General features: G+C 37.4%; 1 protein-coding gene across 3 annotated transcripts in view; it reads left to right on the forward strand.

Moving 5' to 3' along the window:
- Positions 1-21,073, forward strand: part of adkb (adenosine kinase b) — a 162,114-nt gene that overhangs the window by 136,568 nt on the left and 4,473 nt on the right. For 2 of the 3 annotated variants that reach the window (XM_044103674.1, XM_044103676.1), the window contains exons 9-10: positions 2,373-2,408; positions 7,604-7,718. In XM_044103674.1, coding sequence (XP_043959609.1) covers positions 2,373-2,408; positions 7,604-7,718 — 151 coding nt within the window. The remainder of the gene's footprint in view (positions 1-2,372; positions 2,409-7,603; positions 7,719-21,073) is intronic. The other variant, XM_044103675.1, reaches the window with a different exon arrangement.

A 21,073-nucleotide genomic window follows, 5' to 3' on the forward strand; every position in this document is an offset into this window, starting at 1 on the left:
TTATGTTTGCAATAATTGTGCATGTCACTATTACAGCTTTTTGAAGACCTAAGCATTTACAAAAACTCACAAAATTTTGCACATGCATCAAGCATGTATGCAGAGTAGGAGAGCAAGCTCCTCACAGCTTGAGTGTTTTCTACATTTTGGACTTCTCTGTTGTTTCAAGACACATTTATATACATAACAGCCAGAGATGTAAGTATGATCGTTAGAAAAAAAGATGTACAGCATGAATTTGGATTACGTTGCTCATTATAGACTTTGACTTTGCCATTATATGCCATCTGGTAACCAAAGGTAACTTGACCTGCCAGATGGTTTGTGACATGGAACCATCTGGGGACTTCTGCTCAGAAATCGATTGTCAAAGGAAATTGAATACAGATTGAAAGGGCTAGGGTTAGAACCAATTTGATCCATAAAATTATAGAAATCCATCCAGTTGATAAAAGAGGCAACTTTTGGTCACACCTACTATTCCACAACACTGCAGCTGCCAGTGTAGAATGCAGTAATGTAAACCTACAGACACACTTCTCTTTACTGGCATTTAAAATGACCATGTTTGTTTTTGCACATCTTCTACCAGTTTTGCAGATAAAAGAATTGTTATATCATTTTTCTCTCTTTTAAGTTAACAAAAAATAATTAGCTTTGCTTTAAACAAGCTGTCTGAAATTGAGTAGAAGTAGGAGAACAGTTTCCCTTTTTTTTTAAAAAAAAATTAAACAACTTTTTTTCTGGTATGGCAAACAAAGAGTTAAACCAGACAATTTAAACACTTTTTTTGTAAATAAATCTTGACATGCCAAACATGTACCGCACATGACTGATCACCTTTAATGAGCAGCTGTTTCCACTCGAAGAGGAGAACCAGCGCCGGCACTTGCTGTCATGAAAGAACCGTTTACAAGATACTGAGGACAACATTTATTTCATTTTAAAATACAAAACTATAAATGCAATGGGATCTTTTTCTTTTTAGTAGTGTTTTATTCTTGTTAACAATTATTAAGATTAACTTCTGTTGTTTAACAGCCTAATAGTTACAGATAGAATAATCTGTAGTTTATTCTACATTAAAACAAACATGGCTAGGCTTAATCTGAAAGTTTGTTTATGTTCTGTGTCTCAATTTATAAAATTTTTAGTTTTAAGAATTGTTTTATTACCCTCAACCAGAATCGATCTTGTGTACTTGCATATAAATGTTTGATCATATGAATGCGGCACCTCTAGGCTCCTGGAAATTATACCGAATGACTTGTAGAGGTTCACAATTTCCTTCCAGATTTCTTGGCTGCTTCTCTTTTATCTTTTCATTATGTCACACATGGAAGCAGTAGAGGCGCAACATTAAGGTCCAATGTTGCGCCTCTATTTGACTCAGATGCTGTAAATTAATCAGAAGCTTAATTTTGCGAAGCCATGGTATCATCTAGGCTTTTCCAAATTCTTCAAAGGCATAGAAGTCTTAGTGTAATGCCTCGTTTCCACTGAGCAGTGCGACATGGGTCGGTCTGGGTCGCTATGCTATTTTGCCTGTTTCCATTGTAAAAGCGTCCTGACCTGCACCATTCCTGGACCTTCTACAGTTGTAGTGGTTCGAAGAGTCGTAGGGCCACTGGACAATAAGAGTCCGAAAATAAAAGAGCATGCCAAACTACACCAACCCATGCCATACAATCCAGTGGAAGCGAGTGATATGTAAACTGCTGAATTTGTCAAAACTAATAATCATTTTGATTATCCTAATGGACATGAGACATGGAAAGTGTAATTTAATTTCATGCAAAGAAAAAATAAGTTACGGTATATTATTTTACACAGTGAATCAAAGTATCTGCTTTCAACTATATATCTTAAAAGCTAAAGATTTAGTGCTTTAGAAAGCATTTGAAAGTTTGCATGTTTAGGGAAACGATATAACCTAAATAAGAAAAAGTATCGGTATGCAAAGTGCACCTGTTCAGAGTCTAAAACGACCTATTTATACGAGGCACTGAATGCCTGCAGGATGGGGGATTCCCACATACCAGCACATATTCATGGTTTCAGTGGTTGTTTCAAGCCTTCAGGCTGATGTAGTGTTATCTCACACTGCTGCGGTAAGATGAGATGATGTCTGATAATAGTTTAAATGGGGTGGGCTGCCTGCCTATTAAATCAGGAGCTGGCAGAGCGATGCTAACTCAGGTTACTTATTCTCATGTGACATGTGAGGAGCCGAGGGGAAACGAGATGTCTTCACTTCACGTCTGTGGTTGGACATTGTGCTCTGTTTTGTGACTCTGTAATTAACTGCTTATTTGTGTGTGTCTCTGTGTGTGTGTTTGTGCGTGTGTCTGTGTGTGTTTTATCTCTTCCAGGAAGCGGCCACATTTGCCAAAGAGCTGGGCTTTGAGGTGAGTTGACCGGCAATTTAACAGTAAAAAAGATCCTAAAGGTTTATTTTTTGCTGATAATGAAGTTCCTTTTGGACAGTGATTGATGTGCTATTATACTCTCCAGGCCTTGCAGCAGTTGCTATGGAAACCAGGCAGTCGTCATGGTTTCTTTGTTCAGCCCCGCTCTCTGTTATGACGCACTCGCTCGGTCTGCACCCAACATCGCCTACAGATGTTATTTATTGAATTTTGAAAAGCCTCTTGGGAAGCTGAGAAGTTGGGCACGGTTTCAAGCCTTTCTCCGCAGGCTCGAAGCTCATCAGGTTGCCAGGTTAAAAAGCCTCCTCATTATCCTCGTCGCACTCAGGGATGTTACTGTATGGTTTCTACTCAATGCTATACCATGACACCATACGGAAACACTTTCCTTTAACACCCAAATTAAAGCCACTTGTTTTAGATTATAGAGATGAAAATTGCAGCGCTTGTTTGGGCTGCCTCTTAAGTGTAAAATGAATATTCCCTGAGTCTCTTCTTCACTTGTATTTTTTTTGTTTTTTCTTCCCTCCACATTATCCACATCTCTATTTAAATGCGGAAAAAAACCCCAAAAAAACACAAATAGCCGAGATCTGTGTTTTTCAGGTATTTTAAGTGCTATCTTTCAGAGAGAGATCCGCCTTGAATATGGCTCTGCTCTGTGTGAATAATTGTCATCCAGAATCACTAACGGTGTGATCAACGTGACTAGAATAGAAATGCAATCCTGATGGCAGTGACAGGTTTAAGAGAGGAGACGGGATGAAGGCAGCAGGAGGAGGAGGAGGTAATAATGGAGGGGCCTCATGTTAAAAAAAAAAAAAAAACAGCACAAAGGGCAAAGTCAAGACTTGGCGAGTAGTTACAGTTCTTTGACATTTTCTGTGTCAACTTGATTTGGCAGAACACTCTGTGAAATTGCATTGGATGAATGTGATTTTTTTTCCAGATAACAGCAGTGGTGTGTACTGTACCCACTGCATTTCTGGATGGTTGTAGCTGAAAGATGTTTTCTTCACAGTAGTGAAGTGGGTTTATTTATTTATTTATTTATTTATTTTTGTCACTTTCTGATGAGAATTGTACTATCCCTTGACAGGCTACTTCTTCAATGTTCCCAGTAACAACTTTTGATAACACTGTTGCTTATATATAACAGTACGGAGCAGATTTGTAGGGTCAATATGTGGGCAGGGAAGACTGGAAAAAGTATGTAATTTAATTCTGCATGTGTTTTCCAAATCTGGATGAGTAAGGAATATAGTTCATGGGAAAATCTATATTTCCAGATTTCATTCTCAAGTCAAGTTCATGTGTACACGAGACCACTGACTGGAAACTGCCGGCATTTTCAGATGTTGAGTGGGAAAAGGTTTCACACTTAGACAGCATCGACGAGACAACTTGACTCTACTGTAATTATTATGCCAGGCCACTATATGGCGCTATGATTTTAGCATGTCATCGAACGCACATGCTCTTTTGAAAGATCCTGATAGCTTGAAACATATAAACGTTTTTATTAGGTCCTAATGCTAACACAAGCTTAAATTCTAGCCATATGTTTTTAAAAAAAAAATTATTAAACAACTGTGAAATAGCTCATTAGCTTGGCACCGATAGAATGTTATCCTTTAACGTCTGTCGTTAGTAGCATACAGTTAGCCAGTAGCAGCGCTCACGCTTGCAAATCATTCTTATCTCGTCTGTCATTGTTTCTATCTTTCTACAGAGTTTCCAAAGTATTGCAAGACAAAATATTTCAAAGGCCCAATAGCGTAGGCTTCTAATCACATGCCGAGAACAAACGGATAGAGCTTAACACTAACAAGAAATATTGGGGTGCTTTAAAATGCGAGGACATATTTTTTGTCATATCATTTTTAACTAGAGCTTTTTTCTGTCCTTTCAGTACAAAATGTCAAACAGGACATAGAGGCCACTGCTTTATTTCTAGTATTGTCACGTTTAACAAGCTAATATACTGAAGTAGATTTCTTTAAGCACTTTGAGTCCTATAATGACAGTGAGGTTGATCTCAGTCCATCAGAAGTCTTGTTAATTCACTAATTAGGCCTTTTTAGTGAAACTTTAATTAAATATTGCTCGGATCTAACCCTCAAGACACAGCGTGATGTGCTCCTAATGTATTCTGAAACACTGTTATCATCACATTATGGATGACTAACACAAATGACAGCCACTCTTCTTCAGTATAAATACAAGATAAAGAGCTTGTCCTCCCAGACGCAGCAATCAGCAGATCTGAACGCAGTCTCCTGATTGTGATCTGTTTCCTTTAAATGCTCAAAAGAACTCTCTGCATCACAGCTCTAATTGAATCTCTCCCCTGCAGCATTTTTTTTCCTCCAAGCAGCCCGCGGTGGAGATTATCAGTTTCTCGGTGGCTTCGACGTAGCAACGCAATTTAACACCCTTGTAAAGCTTTCATATTTCACGCTTTGTTGATTTATGTCTGATCAGTCGCCCTGCGATCGTAAATATTGCCATTTGTCAGCCGTGAACCAAATTGACCGTATCGTTTGTCAATCCATTTCTAGCTTGCTGGTTTTTTTTCCACCCCTCCAACGGCATTTTCTCTGTATAGGAAGTTGTCAGGTGAGTGATTCTCTGAATCACCCACCTTTTTACGGTTACTTAAAAGTACACCACAAAAAATGTGTTTTTGAACACTGCATCTATTGAAGGACTCTTTGAACCTGCCAGAAAATATGTTTTCCCACTCTATGCATAAAATCCCAAACAGTATTATGAATTTCTTTGTTACTTAGGTTGCTTTAAATTCAACCTCGTAATGGGACAATTTCATTCCTCTATAAGACCATAGCATAATTAAACTAATCCTTCCAGTTCCTTTGAGATCACCTGTCCCTTCATTAAAATAACTAATTGTAAGTATAATAATATTATACCTACTTATCGTGAGTATAATATTGCATATAATAATAATTAGACTGATGAGTAGAATATGGCAACTTGATGTAAAAGCGCTTTTCATAAATCATGAAAATACACTTTAACATAAACATTAAATCAGGTTTTTTTATGTTTTTGAATCATTCTTTAAATTTTGCATATAGCCCAACAAATATTAGTTTAATATTTGGTGTTATTATTTTTTAAAAATCATAACAATGTATCATGTTACGAGGTTGAACCCAGTGTAAAAGTTGACCAGACTGTAACGGGGTTGAACACACCGGCTGGCTTAACAACAGTCCAACATTCAACATTCAACAAAACTGTTGTTGTTGTTGGGGTTGAACGTTGTGGGGTTGAAGATTTTCGCTAAAAATTGCCATAAATCCACATCAGCTAGGGAATGGAGCAACATATGATATGATGAAAACAAGAAATTAATATATTTTTCAAAGACAAATCCTTATTTTTTCCCAAACAACAATAAATATCATTTACATGAGTAAGGGTGTTGAAAGGTTGAGCTTGATGATGACGATTTATGGATAAAAATAATCAAATATAGGCAAGAAACTTTCCTAACACTTAAATCTCTTTACAGTGTGAGCAGGAAAAGACTTATGCGATGTCACTTCCAGGGTGCTGAGGAAAATGGACTGAATCATTATTTATAAATAGGAGGGATTGGTATGTTGTTACGGAGTTGAACAGAACTGGAAAGACATGATTTAAAAGTGCTATTTTATAAATAATTCATGTATTTTTCTCATATTTCTTTTATTTAGGTTAAAGTATACCTAAAATGTTTATATTAGTAGAAATAACTTGCAGCTACTGACTATTTTTATTTATTTTATATTCATTGAAAAATTAACATTGGTCAGTGGGGACATGCTCATTTGGCTGACCTCTACGCTTCAACAACCCATAAAATTTTTCAAAACATAATTTTTAAGATATATTTGCATGTTACATTACTAAGACACATGGATATTCCCATTTCTTGATTTTCTCAAAAATGTATTTTGCTTTATGTGAGGTTTATCGCTTTTGAGATAAACCTGTGAGACACAAAATGTACCGAATTCAGAGAATAACCCAGGTGAGTGTTTCTGATATGTGAAAAGGAGCCTGTGCCTTTGCTTACCTTTTGTTATTACGTGTGCCCTGATGGGTGCACCTCCACCTCATGCTCTTAGAACCTCTCGGCTCCTGAACCCAAGTGGAGGTATGTCTATTTTATTTCAGCGAACATAAACCCTGAGGGTGACAATGTGCTGGAGCCTGGTGTGGTTTTGCATTCAGTGCTTGTGGTTACATGTAGTCACAGTGACAAATTGCTCTTTTTTCACCATCGCCTGCTAACAGCCTCTGTATTAACCTCACTATTAGCACTTACTTAGAGTGTTACACCCATTTTTCCCTCAGCCCAGGGTCTCCCCGGACCTCTTAGGGCTGATTAAAGGACGTTTGGGAAGCATTTAGAGGTGTAAAAGCTCATTGGTTTGAGTGAGGCAGAGTGGCTGGTGCGGGCCGGAGTCTATCTCTCTGATTGCTTCCATAATCACAGTATTTGCTCAACCTAAAGTTGCTTTAGTGCTAGCTTTGACACAGATGTCCGTGGCAACTGTAATTTCAGCTCCTCGATGTAGAGAAAAAGCCGTCCACTTCGTTGGAAGATTGCGATAAAGACATTCTACCTGCTCATAGTACATCATGATGAGTTAATAATAAAGCAGCACTGACAGGTGTGGGTTTTTTTTTTATCCCTCTCATGATCAAAGGCAAGCACTCCGGAGAGCTCTGTCGTCTCCAGGCGAGAATATCCATTCCGTGCAGATGCTGAGGAGAGATGGCCTGTTTCAGGAGGAGAACGATACAGTACATGCACCGCCTATCCGCTGCTGCTCGCAGACTGCGGCGTTATCTGACAAAAAAGCATATCTTCACACTCTCATTTTCATCTCACTTAGGGAATATGACATTGTAATATTTTCCAGGCCCTCTAGCAACTTCAATGGAAGCATCATCGAGCATGCTCCTATTGATCAGTTTCACACCAGCTCATCTGGTTTTATTATCACTTGATCCGTCTGGCTGGATAGGAAAAAAAACCTGACCTGCTCTCAGTAACACTTGTGATCTTTGATTGACTACTCCGAAAATGCTCTTCATGATGCTTTCACTCAACTTAACATGTTCACCCCTCCTGGGTTTCTGTGGTGTTTTCACAGACGGATGACATTGCAGTGATCGCGAACAAGACCCAAAACCTCCCCAAGGAGAACGCAAAGAGGCAGCGATTGGTGGTCTTCACCCAGGGCAAGGACGACACCGTTGCAACTGTTGGTAGGTTTCTGCTTTTTGTCCGCATTGGCCCCTTTTGGACATATTTACCCTTCACTTAAACCCTATATCTCCAAACTGCAGAGAGCAGAGCTTTAAATAGATGACTGGAGAGGCCAGAGTGTTATCAGTAATGTCTTTGAAGTGAAGCTCTGATATTGACGCCAGATGTTTAAAAAAAGACAAGAATGCTTGCTCTACATTCTGTCATTTCAGAGCATAAAAGACGTGTGGGAGATGCAGAGAGCAGTCATTGATTTGTGAAGTACTTCTAACTTTGCCTTGAATACACTCCAAGCTGGTCCTCTGCAATTTTTAATGCTTCAACTCTAACATCCTGCCCTCTTTTTCTCTCTTTCCTGTGCCAAATGCTTGCAGAGTGACCTTTAGAAGAAGTGGACAAAGCTTGTTCACTAAAATCAATCCATTTCCTCTTAATACAGAATATATTCGGGACCAGAACGGTGGCAATATTAAGTTAACTTACATACTTATAAACCAATAAGTTTCATGAGCCACCAAAATCAACAATAAATCATACTACCATCTAAAAAACATTGCTAAAGTTAGACGACTCATGTCCCCACAAGACTCTGAAAAATTAGTTCACGCCTTTGTTTTTAGTAGACTCGATTACTGCAACGCTATTTTTACTGGATTATCAAAAAAAGCAATAAGACAGCTCCAGCTTCTCCAGAATGCCGCTGCAAGAGTCCTGACTAAAACAAAAAGAGATCAGCATATCAGTCCAGTTCTAAGATCCCTGCACTGGCTACCCATTACTCAAAGAATAGACTTTAAAATCTCCTTAATGGTTTATAAAGCACTTCATAATAGAAACCCAGACTACATTTCTGATCTTCTTCAATCATATAAACCACTCAGACCTTTAAGATCATCACAATCAAACTTTCTAACTATTCCGAGAGTCAGAACCAAACATGGTGAAGCAGCTTTTAGTTTTTATGCTCCAACACTCTGGAATAAACTTCCTGCTCACTGTAAGACTGCCCCTACCTTGAGTTTATTTAAAACAAGGTTAAAAACCTTCTTATTTGACATTGCCTATTCTTAGATGTTTGTTTTTAACTATATTCAAAGTGTAATATTTTATTTTGTACATTTTTAATCTGCTTGGGTTTTAATTTACTTTCTTTTTATTATCTTCTTGTTGTTTTTAACTTGTTTTGTACAAGCACTTTGAATTGTCCTTGGCTGAAAGGTGCTATATAAATAAAGTTGCCTTGCCTTGCCTTACTCTTCCAGGAAGTTATGTTTACTACACACTAGAAGAAGAAACCAAAGGGTTATTTATATTTCTCAGGGTTTTAAGTTTATAGAATCAGTGTGCAGCTCAATAAACACCCCTTTAAAATGGAAATATTGACAAGAGAGAATTACATTTAATATTAATAAAACTAAGATCTTACATTGAATGCTAACTATGACTGCAGTTTTGGGCAGTGAGAAAAGCGGTGGTAGTTTCAGATAATAACTGCGAGCCTTTGCCTTTGTTTGGAGCCACAGGGTGTCTCTCCTCATTGCCCTTGTGGTTCAGTTCATTTTAGCAGAGCATGGAGAGAACTGGCCTGTAGGTAACATATCAATCATCACTGGGGCCCACAGAAGGGTACAGTTACAAGAGAAATACAAGTGATTCAGAACCGCGTCTTCTGATGGAAATGAAAATGTTGTTTTGTGCAGACTTATAGCACAATAGATAGAGGCTAAATATTTTTAATTTTTTTATTTTTGCTATATATATATCTTCTGAACACTAAAGTTTCACTCTACCTGCTGTAATGGGTTCTCATCTGATCAGCCTGAGAAAAAAAAAATCCTCTACACCTGGGAGCCTCTGTGTTGTCTTTTAGCTGAAGACGCTGCATCTTTGGCACAACTCAAAATGCTGTGGCAAGCAATCAGGACTTTTCTTTGCTGTGCTGTAAAAACAAAACCAAGCAAGAGTACTCCTGTTTGTACACACAACTTTCCTGCCATGAAATCATATTTACGGCTGGCTGCAATGTCTTTTAAATCATGTCTAGCCTCTTCATTTTCTTCTAAAGTGAATGCAATATTAAACATACTTCTTCTTCAGTTAGTGTAACTTCTTTCTACATTGTAAAGGATGCATGAATGTTAATAAATTTGACCTGATGTTAGTCATGAATTGCAAGTGAAAACCATCAAGGTTACTTATTCAAGCATAATGCTGAGATGACTTGCAGCCTAATTGATGAAAACCTATGTGTTTGAAAGTCCCTTTGAGAAAATCTGTGACAACTCTTCACCTTGGATGTTTTATCAGTATCCCCTCGGATATTAATAATGTGGAAAGTAAAATTCTTTAGATAATTCATCTTTAAATAATTACTAGCCAGCTAGCAATTCTAAGCATAACAGCTATTGTGTTTCTGTTGAATAGTTAGCAGCGCCTTGTGAAGTTTTTTCTTGCGTTGCAAACACAAAAGTACTGTTAATTTCTTTTTTCAAAACAAGAGTCCATAATGTGAAGTGGAAAGAAACTTTAACATTTAGCCAATTTTTACAAGTGTGTTGTGCATTATTATTTGGTCTGCTGAAAGTGATACCCCTAAATAAAAGCTAGTGGAAGGAAAGTCATTTATCTAACTAATAAGAATGAGAAACTTTGAAAATTGTGCTATGTGAATTCAAACACATGCCACTCTTTTCAGATTTTCCAAATTGTGAGTTTTGTAACCCTTCTCAAATATGCACTCCTTTGTGTTGGTCTACCATTTACAATCCAAATGAAGTATATAGAAGTTTGTGATTGTAACCTGGTGAAATGATAAAAAGTTTAAGCAGGCGTGATATTCCTGTAAATCACTGTGGTTCATAAATTGCGCTTAATTTATCTGAGAGGAACACACACCACAGCCATTGTTTAGTGTTGTGTCATCTGCCTAATATTACACTCACTGGTCACACAACACACTCTCAAGTAGTCCTGATATAGTAGCTGTGACATGCAACAAAAAATGTCAGCGGCGTATCCTGATGCAGGAACACTCATCAGCTGTCTTGTAGCAGCTGGTTCAAGCACTTAGAGGGAAAACAATGGACGCCGATGTTGTCATTATGCAAATATGCTGCTGCTGCTGCTGCTGCTGCTGCTTTGTTTGGGGCTATAAATAAGTGGTAAAAACAAACCAGCTTTTTTTGGGAGTGTTGTTGGCTGAATGCCACCAGAGTTCCCCACTTATCAACGAAACATAATAATGTTCTTAAGTTGTAACGACCAAAATTTGAAAAAGCTAATAAGTTGGTTAAAGTTTCAAAATCACAATATTTTTGAAACTTGTTGTGTTTCAATAACTTTCAAAACTTATTCAGACTTACGTTTTGAAACTTATTGAAGTTTCAAAACTTCAATAATATAGGCAGCAATTTTTATTCGCAAATCACAATTCTTTCTGTGACTATTGTGGTTTGCAGAGGGCCTTGGAAAAACACCATAAAGCCTTATTCGTGTAGAAGGAGATATTCATGTGAGACTGAAATGTAGCTTTTTATCCCACATGCAAAATGCCCCTTTGTGAAACATGATGGCAGCCGCATCATATTTGGGATATCCTTTTTTTCAGCAAGAACAGCGTGATGAGGGACAATGGCCCTCGAGGGAGTCTGGAGTTGAAATCCCCTGGTTTCGAACTAAATGTTTAAATGGTCCAGTTAAAGTGCAGATCTACAACTAATAGAGTATCAAAGACAATACTGTCTACGGAGGCTCTCCTGCCGATCTGATTGAGCTCACGCAGTTTTGCAAATAAATATACGCAAAGATGTCAGTCACAGGTGTGCAAAACTGCAAAATTCATCCTTTCAAAGACTTGCAATTATAATTGTCTCAGCACACCACACTTTTCAGATTGTTATTCATTTAAAAAAAAAATAATTAAAAATTGACTACAATTGTACTACATGTACTACTTTTAAAATCCTAATACAATTCAGTTTGTGGTTGCAACGAGACCATTTTCGGAAAGATTAAATGGTAATAAGCACTTGCAAGACAATGTAAATACATGTCTAATCAATAAATGATGTTACAGATTCTTTCCCTTGCCATAAATTATTCTGCATATAAATAAATAATAAGCCAATAACAATTTAAATATTGATATCTAAAGTGAGGTTCTTAGAAGGGAATTTACTTTCAGGGGGAATTTTACAAGAAGCCTTTTTATCGACAGGCCTGAGGGTTAAAAAGGAATAAGGATCCATCGTTTGTGCTGGAGGTGATGGATAATTCCTGCCTGCTCCCCTCATTGCTCCCGCACGAAGACACAGCCGTGCGCCGCTGTGAACTTTATATAAAATACATGATGAATGCTGGCTGGATGAAAGACAATGTGTTTCAGATGTCATCTACAAAGGCAAACATGATAAATGTCATTGACTGTGCCTTCATTGCGGTGGAGCTGTTACAGCTGTCGTAGGTGCAGCACAAGCGATTTGTGTGCGTGTGTTTGTCTGCGTGCTATCCGTACCAGCCAAATAAATGTCAATGTAAAAAGAGAATTAAAGATTTTCATTTCCCAGAGGCGGCACTCTAATAAACTTGATCTCTCATTTTGTTTGCAATTTGTCCTCCTGTCAGCATTTGATCATTTGCCAGCCTCCGTGTGTCATGTTAAACCATTTTATAAACCATTTTATAGTGATTAAGGGTGGGAGAATGCCTTTCCCTGTGGTATAATTCTCCAAAAAGAGATGTCAATTTGTTATTCTTTTTTCAGCCCTTTATCCAGAGCTTTTTAACACAAAACCGTTTCAAATGTGATGCTTGAGAGCCAGGAGCAAGTTGAAATGGCTCTTTTTTTAGCTGCCTCTGACACTGCTGAATTACACCAGGCCTTTGCTTATACATTATTGCGGTAATTAAGATCACCACACTCTGAACCTTAACAGGGAGGAGATCTAATAAACCATCATTCAGCAGGGGTTGCCTCTGTAATTGCTGATAAGGACTTGATAAAGCCTGACTCGGCTCCTCTGAGAGTTTTAGAGCTCTCCACGGGGCAAGGCAGGCAGATTTTACCTCTGATACCGATCTATATGTGTTAATCATGTCAGATGGAGGACGAAGCTTATACTAGACATGAAGCAGAAATGATTTTCTCCTTTAGTTTCCGTTAAAGCAGAAAGTGGAGTAATTTGCATGGTAATTGAAAGCCGCTAATAAAGTGTGATGTTTGTGTTACATACTTTATATTCAACAGAATAAATTAACTACCTCCAGCTGCAACTTGTTCACATTCTCCTCACGCTACAACCACAAAGTTCAGAATGTGTAACTGAGATTTGATGTGATAGACCAGCAGAAGGTAGCACATAGTTGTCATGTGGAAGCAAAGTAATGCTTCACCAGCAGACACGCCTCTGGAACAAGCAGTTCTCCTCCAAAACAGGTGGTGGCTGCAGTGATACTCTCAAGAGGGATCACAACCACTAATAAATAGAAGCAGTAAATTCAAATCAAATCAAATCAAATTTTATTTGTATAGTGCATTTCAGCAGCAAGGCATTTCAAAGTGCTTTACATCAAATCAAACACAGAAACACAATGCAACATAGAATCACTCATAAAAAAAGAACAATCTGGACAAATCACTACTGCAGAATTAAAATTTAAATTAATTAGCTTTTATTCACTCTCAGAAGATCAGACTTCGTAGATTAGCGTGAATATTTTCTATGAATGTGTTTGCAGTTGATTCATGTTTACTAAATATATTTTACTACCTCATGATTCAGTTCAGATTTGTTTTTTGTTTTTTTTGGGGAGGGGGCACAATTGGTGCAATATTAATTCAAAACTAGTTTTCATAATTTCTGCTTTAATCTATAGGAGTGCAAAGGTCCCTAATGATCTACTACAGTTTGCTTTGCAAGGCAGAATGACAAATGGAGTCACTAAAGTAGTATTTTTTTCCACTCTCTTCCTGCACTGTTCCATTTCGTTTTAACAAAACGGTCACTGAGAGACGGTCACACCTTTCTGCAGACAGTCTCCTCTGTCTATGACATTTCAATTTCCTCCAAAACAGGTGGTGGCTGTTTTGGCAAACGTCACATGTTCTATCAAATGGATAGTTTTTATCCATTTTACAGTCACTGTAGTAATTTAGTGAAGAATTGTACAAATCCACACAATTCTTTACTGCGTTGTGCAAATGTTCCCCAAAAGTTTTCACATCGGCTGCAGATTTAAAGGCTGGACAGTGGAGGCGGACTACTTGAAGTGAAATATCGACATTGTTTCTCTATAAAACACACCTGCAAATTTCTGACCAATCACACAACACACCACACGGAGCTCTATAAGGGTGGGTATGGCACACCATGGTTTTGCACATTTGTGGTGTTCCTGAAGTGCTTCATTTTCATTTTGCAAATCTTGCACACGGTAAAAGCATATCTCAAACTAAACAAGTCCAAATGTTTGCCTTCATTGAAGATGGGCCTGGTTGAATCTCTCTCCCTTTCATTTCTAAAGTTTCTTCTTTATTGTGATGCTTTTCACTCATGTTTATGTTCCAGTGCCAACTGGTGAATGTGGTGAAGTCAGGATGTCCTGAGTAGTTACAAAATGGAGACCGACAACCAGCAGACTTGTCCTATTTTATAAGACAAATCTTTTATATTGATTCAGAATCCTAGTAAATGAGAATCGCAATTCTTATGCAAACTGTTGTTTTTTTGTTTGTTTTTTTGCATAAGACCAGTGATGGACCAGTGTCTACCACTGCCCTTACAAAAAAATCCCATGAAAATCACATGTGATCACATAATCCACCAAAAAATCACATGTTTTCACATGTGATTTTTATGTGATCACATGTGATCACATGTGGAAATGTGTGAATCACATGTGGAAATGTGTGATTCACATGTGAATCACATGTGATTTTACCACGAAACGTTCCAAAATCACACGTATTCATGTGCTTTTACATGTGATTCACATCATTCACATGTAAAAATTTGTGTGAACCGCATGTGATCACATGTGAAAGTCACATGTGATTTTCATGGGATTTTTTTGTAAGGGCGGTCTTCAGGTCTGCAAAACTTTCAGCGAAAGGCTCTACAAAGTATTTTCTCAGGAAAGTTGAATGCAAATGGCCGCCATGTCACTTTTAAGATTTTCTTTCCAAGAGCTTTGGAGCTTTTATTTACTTCTTAATTTGTTGTGGTTGAGCTATGACAAAATATGACAGATTTGAAGGGGAATGAATACTTTTGCTCACTGACACATCAGCTTGAAGACTCCTCCTTCCAAACTCTCTGAAAGGATCTCCGCCACTGATGATATTTCGACTGCGGTTTCAGTAATTGTGGGCATATGTCCTCTTTTATATAACTCACTTGCGAGCAAAGATGCCGGTCGTGATAGGGAAACAGATTGAATGTCAGCTCGCTTCTAACCTGTGACGTTTGCCAAGAAAAGCGGTGAGGCTTGCTTCCCTCTCTGAGGCCCTGGATTTTGGCTCCGACACAACGGGAACCATTCCAGAAGGAGCGTTCTCTGGGAAGTTTCTCACATAAAAAAAAAATAAAAAATGTTTCCCTGAATCTCTGTCGAGCACTTGGGCTAAATATTCATGTGCAGCTCCCATTCACTCAGCGGTGAGAGCAGCATATGAAATGAACTCATTGTTTTACTTGTGTAGATGATTAATTTTAATGACTTGACAGCTCCATGCTCTACCTGTCAAAGCAAAAAAATATCGAACGCTGGAACATAGGCGATATAGCTTGTAGTAATCCAAATCAAAACACTGCTGCATATGATCATTTTTCAAAGCAGCTGAAGTCCTCTTATTTAAACAGTAACTTATTTTTCATTAGAAAGCATTTTCTCAGTCACGGCTGTGCTGAGGGTTGTCATTGCCAAAAAGAATAGCCAGTAATAAAGGACTTAATTGATACTCATTTCAAAGAGATGGCTGCTGAAAGAATTTCTTTTAATCACCACCATTCAAGGGCTGTAATGAGGGAATTATGAAGTGTGAATTAACAAAGCACACAATTATACAGCACCTTACTGGAAGGAATTATTTGAATTCCTTTTTAGTTATTTTTTTTGTTTTTTGTCCCTGCTGGTGCACATTACCTGTCACAGCGCTGCCTTACAAAACTCCCACATATTCGCCACCAATCTGCTCCCCTATTTTTTGCCAGAATAAGTTGAAAAGAACAGCATTATGTTTAGAAAAAAAATAAAAAGCTTTCTGCAAAGGTTTATTGATTGAAAAAATTGTTGCCAGACTCATTATTGTGAAATGTGAAGTGAGTGCAGTGAAGTGATGTTTTCAGATGTTCTGTGAGCCAGTAACAACAGAGTCAGAGGGTTCTGGCAGAAGGATTTTTTATTTTTATTTTAGTACTTTTTGCCATGTCCATGGCAGATTTTTGCCAATGAGGTCTTTGTTAAAGACAGCGAGGGAATTGTTGGAGTGTAACTTGAGTTGACGTGTCAGTCAAATGGAATATTTTGCATCGGTGAGGTTGTGTGAACTTTCCCCCAGCAGCAGAATACAAACTGTGGTCATGAATAATGAGAAATATCGAAGGTCTAATGTACCATGATGTGCCTTTCGCGGAAATGTTCTGGAAAACTCATCAGCAATGTTTCTAAGTCAGAAATCAGAAAGAGAGCCTCTGTTTGATGCTAAAAAAATGTAATTCGGTTTGCCATCTCATGGTTAAAGAAAGTACATCCTCTGTTACTTCTTGGGTTTTAATATATAAAAGGCTGTAAAAGCAAAGTCTTACTAAAACAGTAAAAACGCACATACAAAATACACTTTTCAATATTAATTACTGCTAAAAAGATGCCGAAGTGGGGAGGTTTGTTAAAAAAAATAAAAAATAAAATAATTAAAACATACAAACAAATCAGGACGTGAGTAAGTCTTATCAGTGCAGACACAAAACCCCCCATAGAATTATACTTTGGGACTATTATTGTTCGCTTGTAATATTCACACATGCATCACTGTGGAGTCTAAATGGCTCCATATAAACATGCAGGATGTCCTTCACACATAGCACAAAATATCAGGTCAAACAGAATGTCTTCAATGCTCTCTGGATCATATCGCAGCACAATTTTTTCCATTGCTGTTTCTGCTCGTCTCTGTCTCACCATCAGGGTTTGTGCTACTGCTGGTTTCAGCAGGGGACAGATGCTTCATCACAGCTGATCGCACCACAGTTTTGCACATAAAACAGCCATCATCCTCGTTTTATTTTTTAAAACTCTTTGTCTCTTTGCTGCTGTATTCAATTAAAATGTCACCATACGATAGAAGGTTCACTGCTATCCACTCAGTGTCGGCTGCTTTTGGTGTCAAAGCCAAAAAAAAAGCTTTTTCAGCTCTTTCCAGTCTTCCTGATTCTAACAGGAATCTCTTCTAGCATGATCAGCAGAACCTCTTTGACTGAAGTAAGTTGGCTCTGTTTCCAGGAGGAAACCTGAAAATAACTTACAAGGCCTGGTTTTTCAAACAATGTCAATCTATGTATTGAACAACCATCTTTAAAAGGGCACTGAGAATTATCTGCAATGATTTTGCATGATCCTCCCTGCTGGCATTTTCAGCATCACTGAAGATGTCAGATTCTGGTTTCCTCCTGTATGAGAAATTCTTGCTCATTACCGGAGATGTTTCCCTATAATTTTGGTCAAAGTATTCCAAAATCCTAACTTGGAAGAATCAAAACTATCCATCCAACCTGAGTCCAGTTGTTGAGCTCTAGCTCTATCTAAAGCCATGCCGACTTTATGAGCAACTTTCTAATGCACAACTTTCTATAAAACTTGGCTTCCAGGCAACCATGCAAAGTTCTTTAGGTTATCCACTGGAGAGGTCTCTAGGTTTTTTTTAACCCGAACTGAGAGCGATTCCTGATTGTCTTTAATAATTGCCTGAATGAAAGAACTGATTCTGTGTAATTAGTCTAATCAAAATGTCTTTGTCACCAAATGTAATTAAGATTATCAAGCTACTTTAAATAATACTGAAAGAGCCATTCATTTTTTGTTTTGTTTTTTACCTGAATTGTATTATTTTTACGTATCATTCATTTAATTTACTTTTTACCAAACTGGAGGCCTTGAAAGTTATTTAATCCATAAACAGTGTGTTAAAGAGCAGTTGTGTTGACTGCAGAGGCTTGAAACAAAAACAACTGAATTCAGAATCTATGTGTAATTGTCTCTAAAAATAAGATAAAAATTCGCAGATCTGTCTGTAAGTGATAAATCCAAATACTCTGATAGGTAAAAGCAGTTTTCAAAAAGAGTGATTATACATTTTATTTTGGACCATGTTTAATTATTCACTTGCACTTTTAGGTGAATTTTGCATAGAAGAGAAATAATAATTGCCTCCCTTTGAGTTTATTACAAAATGATTCATTCTGCCTGGACTTTTTCACATTTTGTCAAGTTATAACCACAAACTTCAATGTATTCAATTAGAATTTTGTGCTAATATGGTTCTCAAATGTTTTTACGAATAAAAATATGTGCATTTTGTATTCAGCTCGCCTTCCTAGGGAGCAGTACATCTCATGTCAACATTAAATCTGCACTTGGAGTTCCTTTGGACAGGAGTAAATATATCTGTTTGTAGCCGTGATTAATACTGATAAACTCAGTGTAGTTTTAGACCAATCAAAATGGATCTGAAAGGGATGTAAACTTAGAATTAAATAATTTGTAAGAACCTACAAAAAAACTGTGGTAATATACAAATGCTGGGAAATTTGGAACAATTTCATCTATTAATTTCGCCCATTTTTCAGCTGTAGTGTTGCAGCAACAAAATAAATGAGTGCTTTTTTTTACATTTGTTTTCGAAAACCACTTTAATAATGATAAATATGTTGAGAAATGTATGTGTCTAGATGGATAGAAACACTTATTTGAAGTGTTGCCAAACAGTTGAGCTGTGCAGGATGTAGACGAATAGCAACAGCTTTTGCTGACAGTTCAGTTAAGATTTTTCACGAATGTTCTGGGCTTACACTGTATTTGCACAAAGACAAATGTCTCAGTCCATAACTTATTGCCTCAGTAATCAAGATATAAAGCTGCCTGCTTTTTATTTTCATTCTTTAATCACAATTTAAATAGGTCTTTGTTTAGACTTATAATAATAATCAAAAACCAATAATATAGACGTTGAAACAGATGTATACTTTTAAACCAGATATTCAAACCAGATATGACCCAATTAGCACATAGTCAACATGTGTGCAATTTAATATCAGTATAAGTACAATAGAAAGATTAAAGCACAACTACCTACAAAGACATGGCCATCCATCATGGCAGCTTTGGAGCAGTAGAGATGAGTTTTATTCACAAACTCCAAAAATCTTGATTTTTAATTTTTCTTTTTAAGCCATGTTTTGCTGTTGCAGAAAGAAAGCTAAAGTAGCTCCATGTGTGGTGGAAAACAGACTTCCCAGAACACACCATCCCCACAGTGAAACATGGTGGTGGTACCATTATACTGTGTGGGCTTGCCATAGTTGCTAGAAAAATGGATGGATCTCAGTACAGAAAAATATGGAAGAAAAATAATTAGAGGTGGGGGAAGAACTCAAATGCACAGCACTCTCATTTTGTTGGTTTGTTACATAAAATCAAAATATTTTCTCGTTATTTCATTTAAGTTTGTGGCCAATAGGTGACAAAACATCAAAGTTCTAATACTTCTAAGTACAAAGTTGAGAATCCTGATGAGAGATAATCTGGCCGTGTTGAGCACCGGCCTCTGGAGAACAAGTGCAGCAGTTTCAGCCTTTTAAAGCATCCGCCAAGCTCGTCGAATTAGTACGACCACATCTAACGACTTCAGTTCACTCAACAGCAGAATAACTGACAAGCTAAAATTTATTGTAAGCACGCATTGTATGTGTGGTTAATCATTTCAAGAGAGAGGAGGGCTCTCAGGCTTCATCTGTGGCCTTAATTAAACAAAGTCTTCATGCTGTTAATTAGCTGATCCTGAAAGGATTCTTGTTTTATTATAATTTTTTTTTTTTTTTATCAGTCAGCTGCTTCCTTTTTACAAGAATTAGTGCTGTTATGAAAACACTATTGAACTCTTTAATCTGCTACATTATTGATAGAGGATCTGTTACGCAGCTTTTCGCTACACATGGAGTTTCTTCAGCTTCATTCATTGACATCAGGTGTTCAACTGCAGGTTTATCTCTTGCTCTTTAGGGCAGGAACTTTAATGTATTAAAAAATTGATAAGGTGCGCCGTCTTATCTGCTGCTCAGATCGACTCTGAGCCCTTGTCACATAGCAGGGAGCCTCATTAAACAAAGTTTTTGTAGTTCTTTTCTATTTCATGTTCTCCTTAAACTCCCCGCGTCTCTTCTCAATAAGAGGTCTGTCAGCCTCCTCTTGTTACTTTCATCCACATGTCAGTCTTTTGTCTCCGACACCCTCTTGAAGGTTCACGTCTGCACCGGGGCCCTCGGATTGTTTGAAGATCGTGTGTGTGGTTTACATTGTTCTGACATAAGTTGCTGATTTAATGTCACTCTACACCTCAAGACTTTGTCATCTGGTAGATTTTTGTTCCTCTTCCTTCCACCCCTCTCTCCACTTTAAGCTGGAAGCGTCTTTGAAGTTCACACACTGCTGATAATTGAAGCAGTGTGTGATTTCAGCGTAATCCTCTGAAAATAATAAAAAGACTCACATGTTATGGATTCAGTTTTAAAGTGAAACCACTACACTGACCTCGCACTGCGGTTAATCCAAGACAGTAGGCGCGTAAAGCTTGTCCACCTGAAAAGTTTATATTTCCTCTAGATTTTCATCCATTTTCTATTCGGTCATTTATAGAAAAGAGTAACTTTTTAAAACCTATTAAAGACATGTTGTGAATGATAGTTTCCATCATGCTTTTTGTTAAACTAATGACACCATCAGCATGAAATATTTGTGCTCCTGTACTGTTGAGATGCGAAGTGATGGTAAACTGTCTATTGTAGAATTTGGGAATAATGAAGAGGCTAACCATTTGCCTAGAAGTAGCAATTTTTTATGGATATGAATTTTGTTCAATACATTGATGTTATTGAACAAAATAATTCATTTAAAAATGAAAAGAAGTTCTGATAAAAGTAGGCAAGACAGCAAGTTTTATCTTTCAGAGACTAAATTCAGCAGAGAAATTGTGTCAAAACCCCAGCAAATTAAAGCTTTAACTGCAATGAAAGCTGGGTTTACAAAGTAATGAATCAGGAGAGTTCAATACAAAAGTGAACTGCGCCTTTCAGATTTTGATTTA

The sequence above is a fragment of the Gambusia affinis genome, linkage group LG20, assembly GCF_019740435.1.
Source record: "Gambusia affinis linkage group LG20, SWU_Gaff_1.0, whole genome shotgun sequence".
Taxonomy (NCBI): domain Eukaryota; kingdom Metazoa; phylum Chordata; class Actinopteri; order Cyprinodontiformes; family Poeciliidae; genus Gambusia; species Gambusia affinis.